The sequence below is a fragment of the Neolamprologus multifasciatus genome, chromosome 7, assembly GCF_963576455.1.
Source record: "Neolamprologus multifasciatus chromosome 7, fNeoMul1.2, whole genome shotgun sequence".
Lineage (NCBI taxonomy): Eukaryota > Metazoa > Chordata > Actinopteri > Cichliformes > Cichlidae > Neolamprologus > Neolamprologus multifasciatus.
In genome coordinates this window covers 55,496,332-55,512,197 of record NC_140445.1, presented here as the reverse complement: position 1 = coordinate 55,512,197, position 15,866 = coordinate 55,496,332, and the positions used below count along the sequence as shown (strand labels likewise).

Here is a 15,866-nt window from a genome sequence, read left to right as displayed (position 1 = left end):
TCTAGAAACAACGGCAGCAAACTACACATTCGCTGGAAAGTTACAAATTTGAACATTTCTCAGACATTATCTGTCTGACTGTTTTGCCACTGACAGACACACCTCCACCCATAGTGTCTCTGAGTGGTTTGTGTGTTGCTGTGAAAGTGTGCACATGCCTCTGTCTGTGCACGCTTACACACGCGCGCATCTATAAACATGTCTCTGTGTGTGTTTTTCCACGTATATCTGTGTGCATGCACAGAGAGGAACTGCTGATTAGATTTTATAATTGTTTGTGCGCTTGAGCACATACTCATAAAAAAAAAAGAAAGAAGGAAATGCAAAGTATGAAGTGTGATCAAGAAACGATAGAGCCCGTGTCTCTGGGTGCCTTAAACAGAAATGTGTGTTGAAGGGTCATGCTGAATTGTACGTAGTGAGAAAGGGAGATAAGATGTGTGTGTGTGTTTGTAAGAGAAAAGAGGAGAGAAAGAGAAGTGAGATGGGAAGGAGAGGGTGGGAGGAAGAGAAAGAAATGGGGTGATGCTGTGTGTGTGTTGTGTGCATGTGTGTGTGTGTGTGTGTGGGGGGGGTGGAGGGCTGTTGGAAGTGAGGGGGGGGGGCAGGCACAGTCAGTTCTGATAACAGCAACAGTAGGAGGAGGATGAGCCGTGGGACCGCCCCACTCTCCCACAGATATAAATAGGAGGTGGATTTTTTTACTCCACTCATTTCTCCTGAAGGATGAGATCCCTGAAACACCTTAAACATCACTCAAGGAACAATGTGGTGAGTTTGTAACCGAAAGATAGGGGAAGATTTTAGAGGGGAGAGGGGTGGCGGGGGGGGGGGGGGGGGGGGGAGGAGGAGGTGGCGATTACTTGTTTTGCAGTTTGTTAGTGAGCTGTTTGCACTCTTGTCTGTCTTTGTGTGTTTTGAGGGGAAGCAAGATTACTTTTTCCCCCTCCACATTCACATGAGTGCTGCAGTAGGAACATCCTTCTTTTTAAAAAAAAAAAAAAAAATCATAATAATAGTTGTGTTTCTATCTCTGTGCTGCACGCTTCTGCTTCTGCTCTGACTGTTTGTCCTTAGGTGTCTTTCAGTTGCAACTTTAAATGTGAAAGTACGGACTCTTGCAATTATTACCCTACCTTCTCTGTCTACTTGTCATTTGTCTTTTTCTCTTTCATTTTGTCAGCCTTTCATTTTGCTGTGCTTTTTCTTCTCTCTACAGCTCCCCCCCCCCCCCCGCTCCTCCTCCTCCTCCTCCCCCTCTTTCTCTCTCACTCACTCACTCTGTCTTTCTGTCTTTCTCCGGCTCCCCCCTCGCACACACCCCCTCCCTATCCTTTTCCTTTCTCTCTTCCCTCCTCTCACATGCTCACTCAATCTCTCGTTACCCTTCCCTCCCCTCCCTCCCCTCCCCTCTTTCTTTATCTTTCAGCCCCTCCATCTCATTTCTCTCTCTGTCTCCCTCCCTCCACTCCTCCCCCGCCCACAGCTCTTTCTCCTTCTCTTCAAACCTCCCTCCCTCTTTTCTCTCTCTCTTTCTCTCACACACACACACACACACGCGCGCGCGCTTTCAAATACACACCCAGTCTCTTTCCTTTTCTTTCTCACAAACACACAGTCTGTCTCTGTCTGACTACTTTAAAAGCAGTAATTATAAATGACGTGGTTATCAGGGCATCCAGGTCTACTCCCCTCTCCCAACACACACTCACTCACACATACACCTTTATTCCTGCTCTCTATCTCCTCTTCCTTTCTCCATCCACTCTTTTCTTTTCTCTCAGTATTGTGTCAGGAAAGGAAGCAGCTCTTATTTATATGGCAGTGTGAAGGCTAGAGTGCTGTCTGCAAAGAAACCAGGGGTCAGCTTCTCACTATACATTTTCCTACTCGTCGGAGCCATGCTGAGAAATAACCTGAAACTAGTGGCATGCAATACCCGCTTCTCTTTTACCACAGAGGGCCAATTCTGGTCATACCACAATTTCTTCCCCATAGTTTCACTGTTCTGCTTTTACAGGCGGCAGGATAAACATGCGCGTGTGGGTCTGAAACACATCCGAACCATACAATTAAGTTAGCGAGTCTTATGCATTGGTCTGGAATACAGAATGAGCTCTAAGCTCAATCGAATGTCTGTTATGGATATGAGACTGCCTGCCGGCATATATCATCTTGTTAAAGAAGCCCAGTGTGGCAGGCATTATAAAGTTGGCTACTGCGGGATCTCTTAGTATAGAGTTGAGATACTTTTCACCTTTATGAATGGCAGAGATAGCTCAAGTGATGAGCTAACTTTGGTCAGCAAGGCTGTCCCAGGACCCCACAGGAAGTGCTGAGGACAGTCCACGGAAGTCAACATCCTGGCTGGACCTGCATCCCTTGTTGTGTTCTTTGTTATTCTAAAGCCTGTCAAGGAAGGAAGCCGGGTGCTAACACAGATCTGTCTTATCTCCTCAATCTAATGTTCTCTGGATTCAGAGCAAAGACACAAGGCGTAGTCCGAACGCAGCTTTCACGGAGTAGCGCTGAATCCTTCTCTTAATACTCTCCCCTAATTCCCAGCTAAGGAAGACTCTATAGCTGCTGGGGTCAGTCTGACATGCTGAACCTTAAAGGCTAAATTGTATGGTTGCGTTGCCTTTGACCTGATGGATTGCAAATGAGGAAGCGAGAATATGCGAGGAGAAATTGTGCAACAGGTTTTGTAACAACGGAATAATAGAAAGCACACAGAGACACAGATGCAGTTTTGCCTCTAGTTTGTTTTGACTTATGGTGTATGTCTGTGTGTGTGTGTGTTTTCTTCCAGGAGGAGGAGAGTGGCCGCTTGGTGCGGACATACCCAAAGATGACTGAGGGCCAAGTGGATGTGGGCACACAGACGGAGCCTGTGGTTGTGCTATCTCTGGCTCAGGCTGCCGTTCTTGGCCTCATCTCCCAGAATGAAATATTTGGGGCGACTATTGCTCCTAATGGCTTTTACACAGGGGAGCCCAGAGAATGCCCCCCTCCACCACCAGAGTCAGTGGAGTATGAGTATGCTGACCAGCTGATAGGGGCCAATGGGGACTACCTGGCTGAGCCTGCTGGGGAGCTAGAGCCGCAGCCCCACTGCAGTGAGAGAAGACGGCCCGGGCCCCGTGGGAGAACCAAAAGGCCCAGGATTGATGGGGAATTAGAGGGTCATCCGCACAATGTACCCAGTCCACAGCCTCAGGTTAAAGGTGAAAGACTTGACTCTGATACCCCTCCTTCGTGTATTCACATGAACAGCAGGGGTAGTCCTGGCAAGTCAGATGATCCAGTCATCCAGCAAGGTACTCTGAAAGAGGAGCAAGCCTGTGGAAACTGTCCTTCATGTGTGAGAGACACATCCAGGCCACAAACAGATGGACAGCCAGAGGCTGAACAAGATGAAAGCTCTGGTAGGGAAAGAGTGAGGAAAGAAGAAGAGTTAGTAGTAGAGGAAGAAGAAGAGGAGGAGGAGGCACTGAACCTTAAGACCACCGGAGAAACAAGCAGTCCTGTGGAGAATCGTTATTATGATTCCAGTGAGGTGGCCTATGAGTCTGCAGATATGGCAATGCCAACAGAGTATGAGGAGAACAACCAAGCCATGCTGTGGTCAGACCCAGAGGGTCTCGCAAGACGAATGCAGATTGACCGACTGGACATCAACGTGCAGATCGATGAGTCCTACTGCGTAGACGTAGGCGAGGGCTTGAAGCGCTGGAAGTGCCGCATGTGCGAGAAGTCATACACATCCAAATACAACCTGGTAACACATATCTTGGGCCACAATGGAATTAAGCCTCATGAATGTATACACTGCGGAAAGCTTTTCAAGCAGCCAAGTCACCTCCAGACTCACCTGCTCACGCACCAGGGAACTCGACCGCACAAGTGTACCGTCTGTGAGAAGGCCTTCACGCAGACGAGCCACCTGAAGAGGCACATGCTGCAACATTCAGACGTGAAACCCTACAGCTGTCGTTTCTGCGGCCGTGGCTTTGCCTACCCCAGTGAACTGAGGACCCACGAGAACAAACACGAGAACGGCCAGTGCCATGTCTGCACTCAGTGCGGCCTCGAGTTTCCAACCTATGCGCACCTGAAGCGTCACCTGACCAGCCATCAGGGACCCACGACGTACCAGTGCACAGAGTGCAACAAGTCCTTCGCCTACCGCAGCCAGCTGCAGAACCACTTGATGAAGCACCAGAACGTGCGGCCTTACGTTTGCCCCGAGTGCGGCATGGAGTTCGTCCAGATCCACCACCTCCGACAGCACGCTCTCACTCACAAGGTACTGACAGCGCACGCCCTCCCACTTAAGGTACTGAAACCCAATGATGTGCCTTCGTCTACCAGTTGATGTGTTCAAAATACACTCAGGAGTATGCTAGCTTCATGCAGCAACACATCACTATTTAAAAGCAGCAAAATGTGATTATCAACATGAGCACAAAAGAGATTTATGGGTTAAAAGGGAAGTATTTTGGACTCTTTCAATAAGAGTCTGCAGTATGAATTCTCATGGAAAAAAACGGGGTATATGGCATCACATCCTTTTCTCCAAAACCAGTTGCTTTGTAAACATTGCCTTCAAAGACCTTGAGTTTTTGTATGCGTCTCAACCCCCCACTAGCATGTGTTTTGTGTCGTGTGTCATTCGCAAAGCTACTTCCCTTTGTGTCAGATGAATCACTCTAGTCTTTCTCTCCATTTCATTGTATAGTCTACTTTAGACTAAATTTAAAAAAAAAGCCCTTCTATTCATAAAACACGCTTTGTTGAATATTAAAATAAAAGTCAAAAACATGGTGAAAAACTTTTAGTTTATTCTTCCCATTGCCAGGGTTTTTCATCTTTGTCACTCAACAAGTGGGGGTGGGGAGAAATATAATCTACACGAGTAGGATCAAAAAGCCAGAATACAAATGCTCAATTGCAGCAAACAGGCACACATGTGAGCGCCTTGTGTTTTTTTTCTCTCTCTCTGTGACTCATTATTTATTTTCCACCCGACCATATATTTAAGCCAAATTAATTAAAAGGACGCAAACACTTTTTTGTGTCCCCAGGGCATGAAAGAATTCAAGTGTGATGTCTGTGCCAGAGAATTCACCCTGTCTGCCAACCTGAAGAGACACATGTTGATCCACGCCAGCGTGAGGCCCTTCCAGTGCCATGTCTGCTTCAAGACCTTTGTCCAGAAGCAGACCCTGAAAACGCATATGATTGTCCACCTGCCGGTGAAGCCTTTCAAATGCAAGGTGGGGGAAGCAAGTGGCACCTTTCGCAAAATCACCTGGATCTCGCTGGGATGAAGCACGGAGCGATACTCACTGTTGTACTCGTGTCTTTCAGGTATGCGGGAAGTCGTTTAACAGAATGTACAACCTCCTCGGCCACATGCATCTCCACGCTGGCAGCAAGCCCTTCAAGTGCCCTTACTGCACCAGCAAGTTCAACCTGAAGGGCAACCTGAGTCGACACATGAAAGTCAAACACGGCATCATGGACGCCACGATAGATGGACACGGTGAGCGGCTTGGTGACTTTAATTAAACTCTGAATTAAAACAGATGCTATTTGAATTTGTTGATGGGTGATGTGTGGCAAATTTCCCAGTGGGACTGTTTGGGTTGAGCTTCATGTCGCATTATTGTCACTCAGTCTGTCCCTAATGCACTTTGACTCAGTATGTACTATAATCTAGTATTCGAGCATTTTGATGTTTCTGTCACTCTCTCCTGGTGTGCTCAGTAAATATAGCAGTGCCTGGATTAGACATGCCTGTCTCTATCAGTAGAGACTGATACCGAGGAGGGGCAATCTACAGGCTGTCCTAAATGTGGCCATATGTCTTTAGGAAGAGCTCTGCATGTGTGTGTATGTGGTGAAACTAGAATTATATTTGTATCCTTTGTCCCTTCTTCAGAGCCCCCCCAAGAGACAGAAGGCCAGGAGGACTACGAAGAGGAGAGCTTTGAATTCAGTGAGCGAGAAAACCGGGCCAACAACACCAACACACCTGACATCTCTAAACTCTCTCAAATGGAGTATTACAGCACCTTCGGAAAGGGCGCCGGACGCTTCAACACTGCGTGAATTATTAAAAATGACCCAAATTTGAATATAGGTGTGACCTAATGAAAATAGGATTGCTTTTTGTTTTGTTTTATTTTGTTTTTTTGCTGTTAAAGGCAAAGTGCTTGGGCTCCTCTTCAAGGACGTGAAGAAGCCTAGCAAAACTGCACATCAGTATGCACTGGAATCTAAAAAAATATATACTTTTTTAATCTAATTACATATTTTTCATCTCTAAAACGTTTAAAAATAATTACAGATAAATATATTTGAAGGAAATGGACAGCCTAAAATAGGAGCAAAGGATTTAAAATATATATATATATATATATCTACACACATTTGTATATGTTGTGAGTTGTTTAACAACAGTTAAACATCATCTGAGCCCAATTTGAAAAGCACAAGCTTAGCTACAGGCATAGGTGCATATGTTGATGTCTCACTGCACGTCCTCAATCAGACAATCCCGGTCCCCCTCTCTGTGGTCAGCTCATGGGTTAAAGAAGGAAACAGGTGTTGCTGTTCATTTCACTTGCCAAAGCTAATAAAGTTGCAGAACTTAATGATTCACTTTGATTTAAACTGTGACAAACTGCAAAACGACTGAAAATGCCACTGGATTTGCAATCTGTGTTTTATTGTATATTATTGTACAGAATGTATCAGCCCTCTAGTACGCTGGCTGGTACTGCAATCAGTGCTTTGCACTGAGGACCACTGTGTCTACTTTTTACATTACTGCATTAACAAGCGTCACCCTGTATTGATCTCTAGTCTATGAATGTAACTGTTTATGTGGAATGTTTTAAGATGCTAATAAAAACGTGAAGAAAAACACTTTTTAAAAAATGGTTGGATCCCTTTTACCAAAGAATTAGATCAAAATCTCAGAGCTACTGGCGCCATTGGATTCCTTTCCTTGCTGCTGTGTTGAGCTGGGACATTGAATTTCTAGGGGTCCAATCACAGACCTCCAGAAATTACATTCAGGTTTCCCTCCCACCCATCTGTAGATCTTTTCAAAAGATTACCACAGAGAACAGACTGTGGTGCAGCATCTCTTTCAGCAAAACCTCACCGTTTTCCCTGATCCAAGCCTTCACAGGACTGCAGCATTTTTCAAAAGCAAGCTCCGCATTTGTATTGCAGTTGTGTGGTTTTTTTTTGTTTTTTTAAATGGATGAATCTCAACAAGAATTGTCCTCCCAAAAAACTCGGACAGAAATATTAAGTGCCCTAGTGTGTCTACGCGAGCATGCCATCCATCATGCTGTACACTGGTCTCGAGTGATGAACGACAACCTCCCAACATGTGACAGGGCCACGGACCTTGTGCAAAATGATTTGGAAATGCTCAATATATTCAGTTTCTCCAGTGTTTAGCTTTTCAAACTTGTAACCTGCGAATAAGGTATCCATTTGCAATGTTGATATAGTGCATTTAAAAGAAAAAGAAGAAGAAAGCTCATTTTTGAGTTTTTCAGCTGCTGTGTTCACTCCATCACTTTTTTGTGATGACACAAGAAAGACGCTCATCTTAAATGGCTTTCTGTATTAGACATTAGTGTGGAGATAATGTTGATAGAGTTGTATGTACAATGTTGTGTACCAGGCAATACTGTAAGATAATAAATTTATTTACCTTTAAAGTGGCAGAGCTCTCGTTTGTACAGACGCAAAACACAAACAGTGGTTTAAAAGATTTATTGGCAAATGTGTGAGACACAGGCTTCAGTCTTGCCCAAGGCATTACATAGTACTGAATACTTCACATTACAAAAATAAAACCCTGCAAGTAATGGGACAGACAGTAAGGGAGGTATGAGGTTCAAAGGACAATTCTCAATGATTTAAAAACCTAAGAGAACTATGTAATCCTATAGACAGTACTTTTTTCTCCTTCTGATTAAATTGCGAGTGGATTTATTGACCTTTAAGTTAAAAATGAGGTACAAAAACAGAAGAGTGACATCTTCGTGCTTATCATATTCTTTCAAGTCCTTCACTTTCCGAGGGCCTTATCCAGATTTGTCTTGATGGCGTCGAGGAAGTCTGTAGTATTGACGTAATGCTCGTTCAGCTTGACACTGAAAAGACAGGACGCGGCACATCAGAAAAGTCAACAGAAAAACAAAAGCGTAAAAACATGCAAGCAACACAAACAAGATGTGTTGCTTACACAGGGATTATTAAAATAATACATTTTACATATCATGATTAAACAGACTACAACTGAGTACTACAAGGTTGTGCCCATTTCATTTTGCATGTAGCTTTTACACAACAGTGTATTATATGAAGCATTCATTCTGCGGCAGATGAGAAAACTGCAATGCCTTCAAGCAAACAAATGAGTCAATGCAACAAACAGATAAGTATATACACTAAATGTGCACGAAAGCATGGAGGAACTAGATGGCAAGGCTACAGAATTCTTGAGTAAACATTTTACAAGCTCGACATAAATCATTCTTAAGCAGATGCACTTGGAAAATCCTGCGTTACATGTGCAGTTTATTTTGTTCATTACAAATCAGAAACGTTCACTCAATTAAAACAGACTAAATATTCCCTTGATTGACTTTAAAAGCCATCCTAGAAAAAATAAATAAATCTTGCTTTTTGTCAACCTTGAAAGTCAAATTTAAATTGTGTTTTTCTTTTTAAATAAGTTGTTGAAAAATATATAGTAATGAAAACTGGCAGAGGCCTAAAACCTCGCAAATATTCCGGAAGATGAGGACAAGTTTGCATAAAGTGCAGGTCAGAATCAGGGCAAAGATTAAATGCTGTCTTGGGTTTAACTTGAGGTTAAATCCACACGATTATCAATAATTAAAGATTAACGCCATAGCGTCAAACCTTATTCATTTTCTGGCTGCCATCATAGGCTTAATGTCCCAAAACATAAAGATGCACCAAGGCCTGAATGGCAGCATCCTTCAAAATCAATGCAGCAACTGATGACTTTTTGTATGACTGATGAATCTGCAAATTCTCCTGTGAAAATTTGTGTGTTTTATAAAAATGTCATCCAGCGGTGAAAAATGGATGCCACTAGTTCTCAAAGCTCAAGATGATATCTTCAAATTATTTGATGCAATAATAAAAATAACAAGCAGCAAGTCCTTAGATGCTGAAGATGACACACGTTTGGCATTTTTGATTTAACAAAATAAAAAATGGCTACAGATTACTTTTGTTGATCAACTATTTGTTAGGGTAATCAAGACTTCCTTCAATCCTATCCCCTTGTTACATAATAAATGTAAAGGTTAAGCAGTAAACCCTTAATGTCACAAGGTTAAAGTAAAACTAGTTGATTAGATTGGTTGAGTTTAAAATGATTTATCAATTAAATGTGTTCTGCAGTGAACGTGGTAATGTTCAAATATATTACTTAATATTTCCAGTGTTCTGAAGCAAAGCAGAACTCTAGCAGCAAAAACTATCGAACAAAATGATTATTGAGTATATATACACTGTGATTTCAGTAAGTCTGCAACTACACTGCAAACTAAGGTGTCAGCAGGGAAATAAACTTACTTGGACAGGCCGTGGATGCAACCTGCCAGGTCCTTGGTCATAGTACCACTCTCTACAGTCGCAACACACACCTGCTCCAGTGTCTGGGCGAATCTGCAGAAAAATGCAGACATTTATTAAAAAAGGCCACATTTCACATTAGCATGAGTAAGTTTCCTGAAATATTAAACCTCTCTTACTTTATGAGGTCAGGGTTGCCGTCAAGTTTCCCTCTGTGCTCCAGGCCCCGGGTCCAGGCAAAGATGCTGGCAATGGGGTTAGTGCTGGTTGGCCTACCCTGAAAGCAGAGATAGAGACACCGTGTGCATTAAAAACTACTAAACATATCAACTGCAGCATCGAATATTTAATAGATCTGAGCATCTGCAGACACTTGTCATTACATTCTTCACCACAAGATGGCAATATAGCTCTACAGATGACACTGCCTATGCAAGCAGAAACTTGAGATTTACTAACACAGACCCCACAGGGTTGGTGGTTACTAACCTTTTGGTGCTCACGATAGTGCCTGGTCACAGTGCCGTGGGCTGCCTCAGCCTCAATAGTCTTGCCATCAGGACAGATAAGAACTGATGTCATGAGTCCCAGAGAGCCAAAGCCTAAAACAGGAAACACACCATCTTCTCTTAGTGCAACTACCCAAAAACTGGCAAGCACCTCATATGCTTGCAGGTTTCAGTGTTTTATAGCAGTGATGTTTTCCAAATATCTCACCCTGTGCAAGGATGTCGGACTGAACGTCTCCGTCATAGTTCTTGCAAGCCCACACAAAGGCTCCGGAAGACTTCAGCACTTGGGCGACCATATCGTCGATAAGCCTGTGCTCATACCAGATCTTCAGTTTGTCAAACTCTGGCTTGTAATTCCTGCAGAGGACACAACACAATAAGACTGTTTTTTTCTTTTTCTTAAAAAGAACATTAAAGTGATAAAATGGTTATAAATGTTGGACCAAATATTAATTATATATATTTGAGCTTAAATTAAATGCATTTGTTGATTTAACAATAATTGTGGAAATGACACTGGACAAATGGGTCATTGATAAATGTGCACACATAAGCAGAAAGCTAGAAGACACTCACTTTTCAAAGATATCCTGGAAGATGTCTTTAAATCTGCCGTCGTAGGCTTTAAGAATGGTGTTCTTTGTGCTCATGTACAGGGGCCACTTCTTGGCAATAGCGTACTGGAAGCAGCTGTGTGCAAAGCCTGTAATAGACTGATGAAGGGAATAAAGAAACAAACAGTTCATGACTGCTGAAGGCTTTATCAGTTGAACAGGGGCTAACAACCTTCCCCTTATCAAGTTAAAAGTCATTTGCGATGACCTCTGATGTTGTAAAATCAAACAGACCCATGCTGATGAAGGCAAACAAAACAGTAGCAAAGAGAGTTGAAACGAGGATAGAGGACTGCAGAGACTGCGGTGTGCATTTTACAACTCAATAGCAGCTTATTTGAGAGTTCAGACAATATGAGGACAATAATACACACAACCCAGATGTTAAATAACTATGGCGCAGAATTAAGCAAATCTTTTAACACCACCTGGATGTTGCAATACCAAATTTTATACACATTCTTCTATTTTTTAAGAAACTAATGAAAAAAAACAAAATTTAGAGCCTACACCAAAGAGCAAGCAAAGTTTAAAAACCAGACCTGTACTCATATTTGCTTACACGCCGCCCTAAATAGACCCGTGTTCTAAGATATCATCCACAATAATGCTGGTATAAATTTTTACGTCCAATAAAAACATCATATTGCGATATTACTGCATAACCAGTCAAGCCCAGACAGGTCTGACACGCAAGAGCCACGTGCTAGCCTCCAGTTGTTGTTTAAGTTAAGCAGGCATCTCACACTACTGCTTACATTTTTCAGGGAAAAACACTACTTCTGCTACTCATGTGTTTATATTTTACTTGTGTCACTAACATGGTACTATAATGCTGCTTTTTTAAAGAGTCGCACTTCAAATTAGGTAGTGTGTCATCAATGACAGTAGCTCATTGAAAATGCTGCTCATTTAAGCCTACAATGCTTAATTTCAAGAAGCAATCAAATGTTGTTCTGTATTTTTTCACTGTAACATTAGAAATATTGCTATTGGACACTTTCTTAACATCTAGTGACATTATTGAGGTTATATTGCCTCCATTTTGAAATACCATCAGCTGTTCTTTTCACTATATGAAAATTTCCATGTATTTCCATTGTTTACCTTTTATATTATATTCTTAAAAATAATTACAGGTTCTCATTTATATGTTTTAAATGTTCCTTTTAGAACTTCTGGGCAAATGTTTAAGAATGTAAAAATATTAAAATGGTAAACATTTCAGTAATATAAAACACTTTACAGGCCAAACATATAATATTGCTTTATAAACACCAAATGTAAACATTGTATTTTAAAGTTTATGGTGTACCAGTATTTCTAATATTTTTAACATTTGATGGTTCTACTCTTTCTTTGCATGTCCCCGTGGTTCTCACGTAGGTGTTACAAGAAGTTTATGGTGTTTAAGCCCATTGTGGAGACCGATGTGCTGTTTAATTTACAAAAATACAGTTTCCAGGTCCATGCAAGAAGGTTCAAAACCACATTCATGTAACAGAGGCCTTTTTCTAGGAACAAGCTCTTTCCTTTGTCCTTCTTCAGTTTGGACCTTCCTAGTTCTGTCACAACTTCACTCGCCCTGCTGGTATTCACATTTCTGCCTGAACCCATGTGTAAGATTGCAATTGGTCACCCAAAATATTAAAAAAAAAAAATATTGCCATAAGCAGTACATTTTGCTAACTAAAAGAGCATAATATGACGTTTTATTTTGCCACATAAATCTAATATTTTATAGCTCCAATTTAAATTTCCTGCTCAGTCAAACTGTACTGTTTATAGAAAATCTCAGGGCACAACGTTTGGTTCCCCCTGGCCATCAACAGCAATGTTTCATTAACAGGCAGGAATTCATTAAGACCAAGATCTTACTCATATGAAGAAGCTTCTCTTTTGTTACTAGTTATGGACACTTGATCTGTTAAAGTTGTTTGTTGTTGTTGATTATTTAGCCACATTGGCACGAGTCGAATCATGTTTCAAGATAAATGCGGGAACTGTTGTTTATTGTGAATTTCTTAAACACACAACAGGGTACTACTACTGTAACAAACACACATGAGTAGAAACAAATGTGGGCTCGTACTGACAGGCCAACTACAGTTTTGTTGTGATTTTTTAAGAATTTAAACAGCAAAAACAACCAAAATCTGCATTTTTTCTTTAAGTAGAAGTATCTGCTAACCTCATCTGTGTTGTACATGCCCATTCCACAGCCACCCGCAGGGAAGTCAAAGACCTCCCATTCCTTGTTTGAACTGCCATCAGCAGGTGAGAAGATTATCTTGAATTTGCCGGGCTGGTCAACAACAAAGTCTGTTGCTCTGTACTGTAGAAGAAACACAGAAAGTTAGACAGAAAGATATTTAGTACTTCTGGCTCAAAATGTGGGAAAAACAAATAAACAAAATCAAGCCCCACCTGATCACCGAAGGCGTGTCTGCCAATGGTAATGGGCTGTGTCCAGCCAGGAACAAGCCGGGGAATGTTCTTGCAGATGATTGGCTCACGGAAGACTGTGCCGCCCAGGATGTTCCTGATGGTGCCGTTGGGACTCTTCCACATCTTCTTCAGGCCAAACTCTTTAAATAAAAAAAAAAACAAACAAAAATTATAGGCAAGTCAATCATTCACACATGTGCAGTGTTGGTAAACACCTATTTAGCTTTGCAGTTTACAAGATCATAGCTGCATTCATATGGGGAAAACACCTGTTGCTACCTTTTTACAAAGGGTACTTGTGGAAAACAGTGCATTAATAAACAATTTAACTGAATTTGTAGCCATCCTGTAGGGGATGATTTTTCTTTTTAATTTTATTAATCCTCTAAAAGGCATACAGGTATACAAAGTGAAACAGGAGATGCTTGACATTTTAGTCTGTGAAGCCTTTTTTTTTTCCAAAGCAATCTGCCTCCTGCCAAAGGAAGGTTTTAATAATTCAACGGCTTTTAAATTAATCACTTAACATGCCTTATTAAACAACGTGTGCCCATTCACACTGCTTTTAATCTATATCTACTAAGCCCAAAATTGCCACTTTAAAAAGTCATCGACGCGGAATTGTATTGTCAATGCATTATACACTAATACCACGTAAATGTATTTTTGTAGGAAGCTCTGGGGGCAGTATCACCTATATTGTCTGCCAAGACTGCACTCAATACTAACGAAGGAGAATGTAGTGGAACGGCAAAAAACAGGGACAGAAGAAAATGGAAATGGAGAATTTTATTATTTTTTCTGAATGTGAAAGCATTTCACAGAAAACAAATAAAGTGCAAAGTTTAGCTTTCCTTCCACGACAGCACAACTGCAGTGCACGAGCATTTAGAGCACCGGCACCCTAGAGCTGTTACATTAACACTGAATGGATCCGTTTTAGGGTGTCAAGTTAGTGCGTTGCGTTGATACCTTATTTTAATGTTTGTTCAGTAATGCTTATGTTAGCTTACCTGTCGGAAACTCCTCAGGATGATGCTTGCTAAGCAAACACCATTTCAGCTTTGTTAGCTAATGAGTGAAATGAGTAAACCATTAAATAGGAGTATCTACACCGTCTTCTAGTCCCCCCACCCGTGTTATATTAGGGTTTATTCTGAGTACTAAACCTCTTCTACTAATGTTAGATTTTTAATCTGTGGGTTGGAGCATATCAATAATTAATTATTTACTTAGTCATTTATTATTTAATTACTTAAACTTTTTGATTGTCATTGAACACAACACCATCTAAGAAGCTATGATATAGAACCAAATTTGTGATTAGTAATTCTGCTTTGTTCTGTTTTACTAGTATTAAGGCATACAGATGAGTTTGTGCTGTAAAGACGCTCATGCGCCTCTCAAATGGCTGAAGTCATGACAGAGAGCATCTTTAGCATTGTTATGAACAGCTGATAACATATTCTCAAAGATAAGAGCAAGCTTCACTCCAGAGCATGTCCACTGCAATCATGAATTGATGAACTGAACCATCTGTAAACTTTTTTTTTGACTGGATAAAATAAATCTTTTTGATTTCATTTGAAGCTTTATTTGAACTTAGACCTCAGCCAACTTTGCTTTCCTACTATCACATTGTTTTTTGTTTAAAATGTTACTAGCACAAATACTACTATTTAATAATATTACTTGATATTTTTTATTTATTTCATTTTTATTTTGACAGTCTTATTGAGTGATGTTAAAAACATATCTAATTACTAGGGGTGCAACGATACTCGTATCGATATTGAACCGTTTGATACAGTGCTTTCGGTTTAGTACGCATATGTATCGAACAATACAAAATTTTTAATTTACTTTATCAACTTTTCTTCTGATGATGCTGTCTGTGTTGAGAGCTCAGTGGATCTGCGTTCGACTACTCCGCCTAGGCTGCACTGTCGAGCGCAGATCCACTGAGCACAGCGCAAGCTAGCGAGACAGAAGCTAAGCTCGTTGCAACATGGCAAATTGAACCTCCCCCACTCTCATTCAGATCTGGCCTTTGGAACTATTTTGGTCTTCATGTGAAGTATGGCCCTGAAGGTAAGCGCGTCATGGACAAAAGTAAAACAGTATGTCGGATGTGCCACGCAATGCTCAGTTACATGGGTGGGAACTACTGCGTTAGCGCAGTTAGCTTGTTAACGTGTTGACACCATCCAGCCCCACGCAGGGGGCGATCTGGGGTAGCTCGTTAACGGAGATTTGCCGTGTTGTGGCGTTAACGTCATTTCAGATTAACGCTGACAGCACTAGTGGGAACAAAGTGAATATGACTGCACATTTACACCGACATCATCCTAGTGCAAAGACAAGTGGAAGCAGACAAAAACAACAAGCACGCATGCTACAAACTTTACCCGAGTCATTTAGACAGCCGTTAGCACATGATTCTCCTTATGGGGACCTGATATGTTTAATATGCTGCTGAGAATATAGCCCAGAAGAAGCGTATGGTATAGCTTTTATTTTGGAAAGAGCCATTTCCCTGTAATGAACTCTCTTTTCCAAAGATGAGTGATTTCTTGATCAGATAGATTTATTATTTTATCCCTTTGTTGTTTGAGCAACATTAAATTTAAAAACTTTTTAATTTGTC

The 15,866-nt window shown here is 41.4% G+C and overlaps 2 protein-coding genes across 3 annotated transcripts in view; one reads left to right on the top strand and one right to left on the bottom strand.

Moving 5' to 3' along the window:
• Positions 1–675: 675 nt before the first annotated feature.
• znf710a (zinc finger protein 710a) lies at positions 676–8,102 on the top strand. 2 transcript variants are annotated; one of them, XM_085169292.1, is made up of 5 exons: positions 676–771; positions 2,813–4,309; positions 5,088–5,279; positions 5,374–5,548; positions 5,948–8,102. In XM_085169292.1, exons 1-5 carry the CDS (start codon positions 727–729, stop codon positions 6,115–6,117), a joined length of 2,079 nt encoding a protein of 692 aa, XP_085025418.1. In that variant the 5' UTR covers positions 676–726; the 3' UTR covers positions 6,118–8,102. The 2 variants fall into 2 exon arrangements, with proteins under 2 accessions (XP_085025418.1, XP_085025417.1); XM_085169291.1 differs by having other exon boundaries at positions 2,813–4,339.
• idh2 (isocitrate dehydrogenase (NADP(+)) 2) overlaps positions 7,789–15,866 on the bottom strand; it is a 23,142-nt gene continuing 15,064 nt past the window's right edge. Inside the window, exons 4-11 of the mRNA XM_085169303.1 lie at positions 13,199–13,359; positions 12,963–13,106; positions 10,734–10,870; positions 10,363–10,514; positions 10,135–10,247; positions 9,825–9,922; positions 9,646–9,738; positions 7,789–8,186 (exon numbers count right to left, since the gene is read on the bottom strand). Coding sequence (XP_085025429.1) covers positions 8,102–8,186; positions 9,646–9,738; positions 9,825–9,922; positions 10,135–10,247; positions 10,363–10,514; positions 10,734–10,870; positions 12,963–13,106; positions 13,199–13,359 — 983 coding nt within the window. The 3' untranslated portion in view covers positions 7,789–8,101. The remainder of the gene's footprint in view (positions 8,187–9,645; positions 9,739–9,824; positions 9,923–10,134; positions 10,248–10,362; positions 10,515–10,733; positions 10,871–12,962; positions 13,107–13,198; positions 13,360–15,866) is intronic.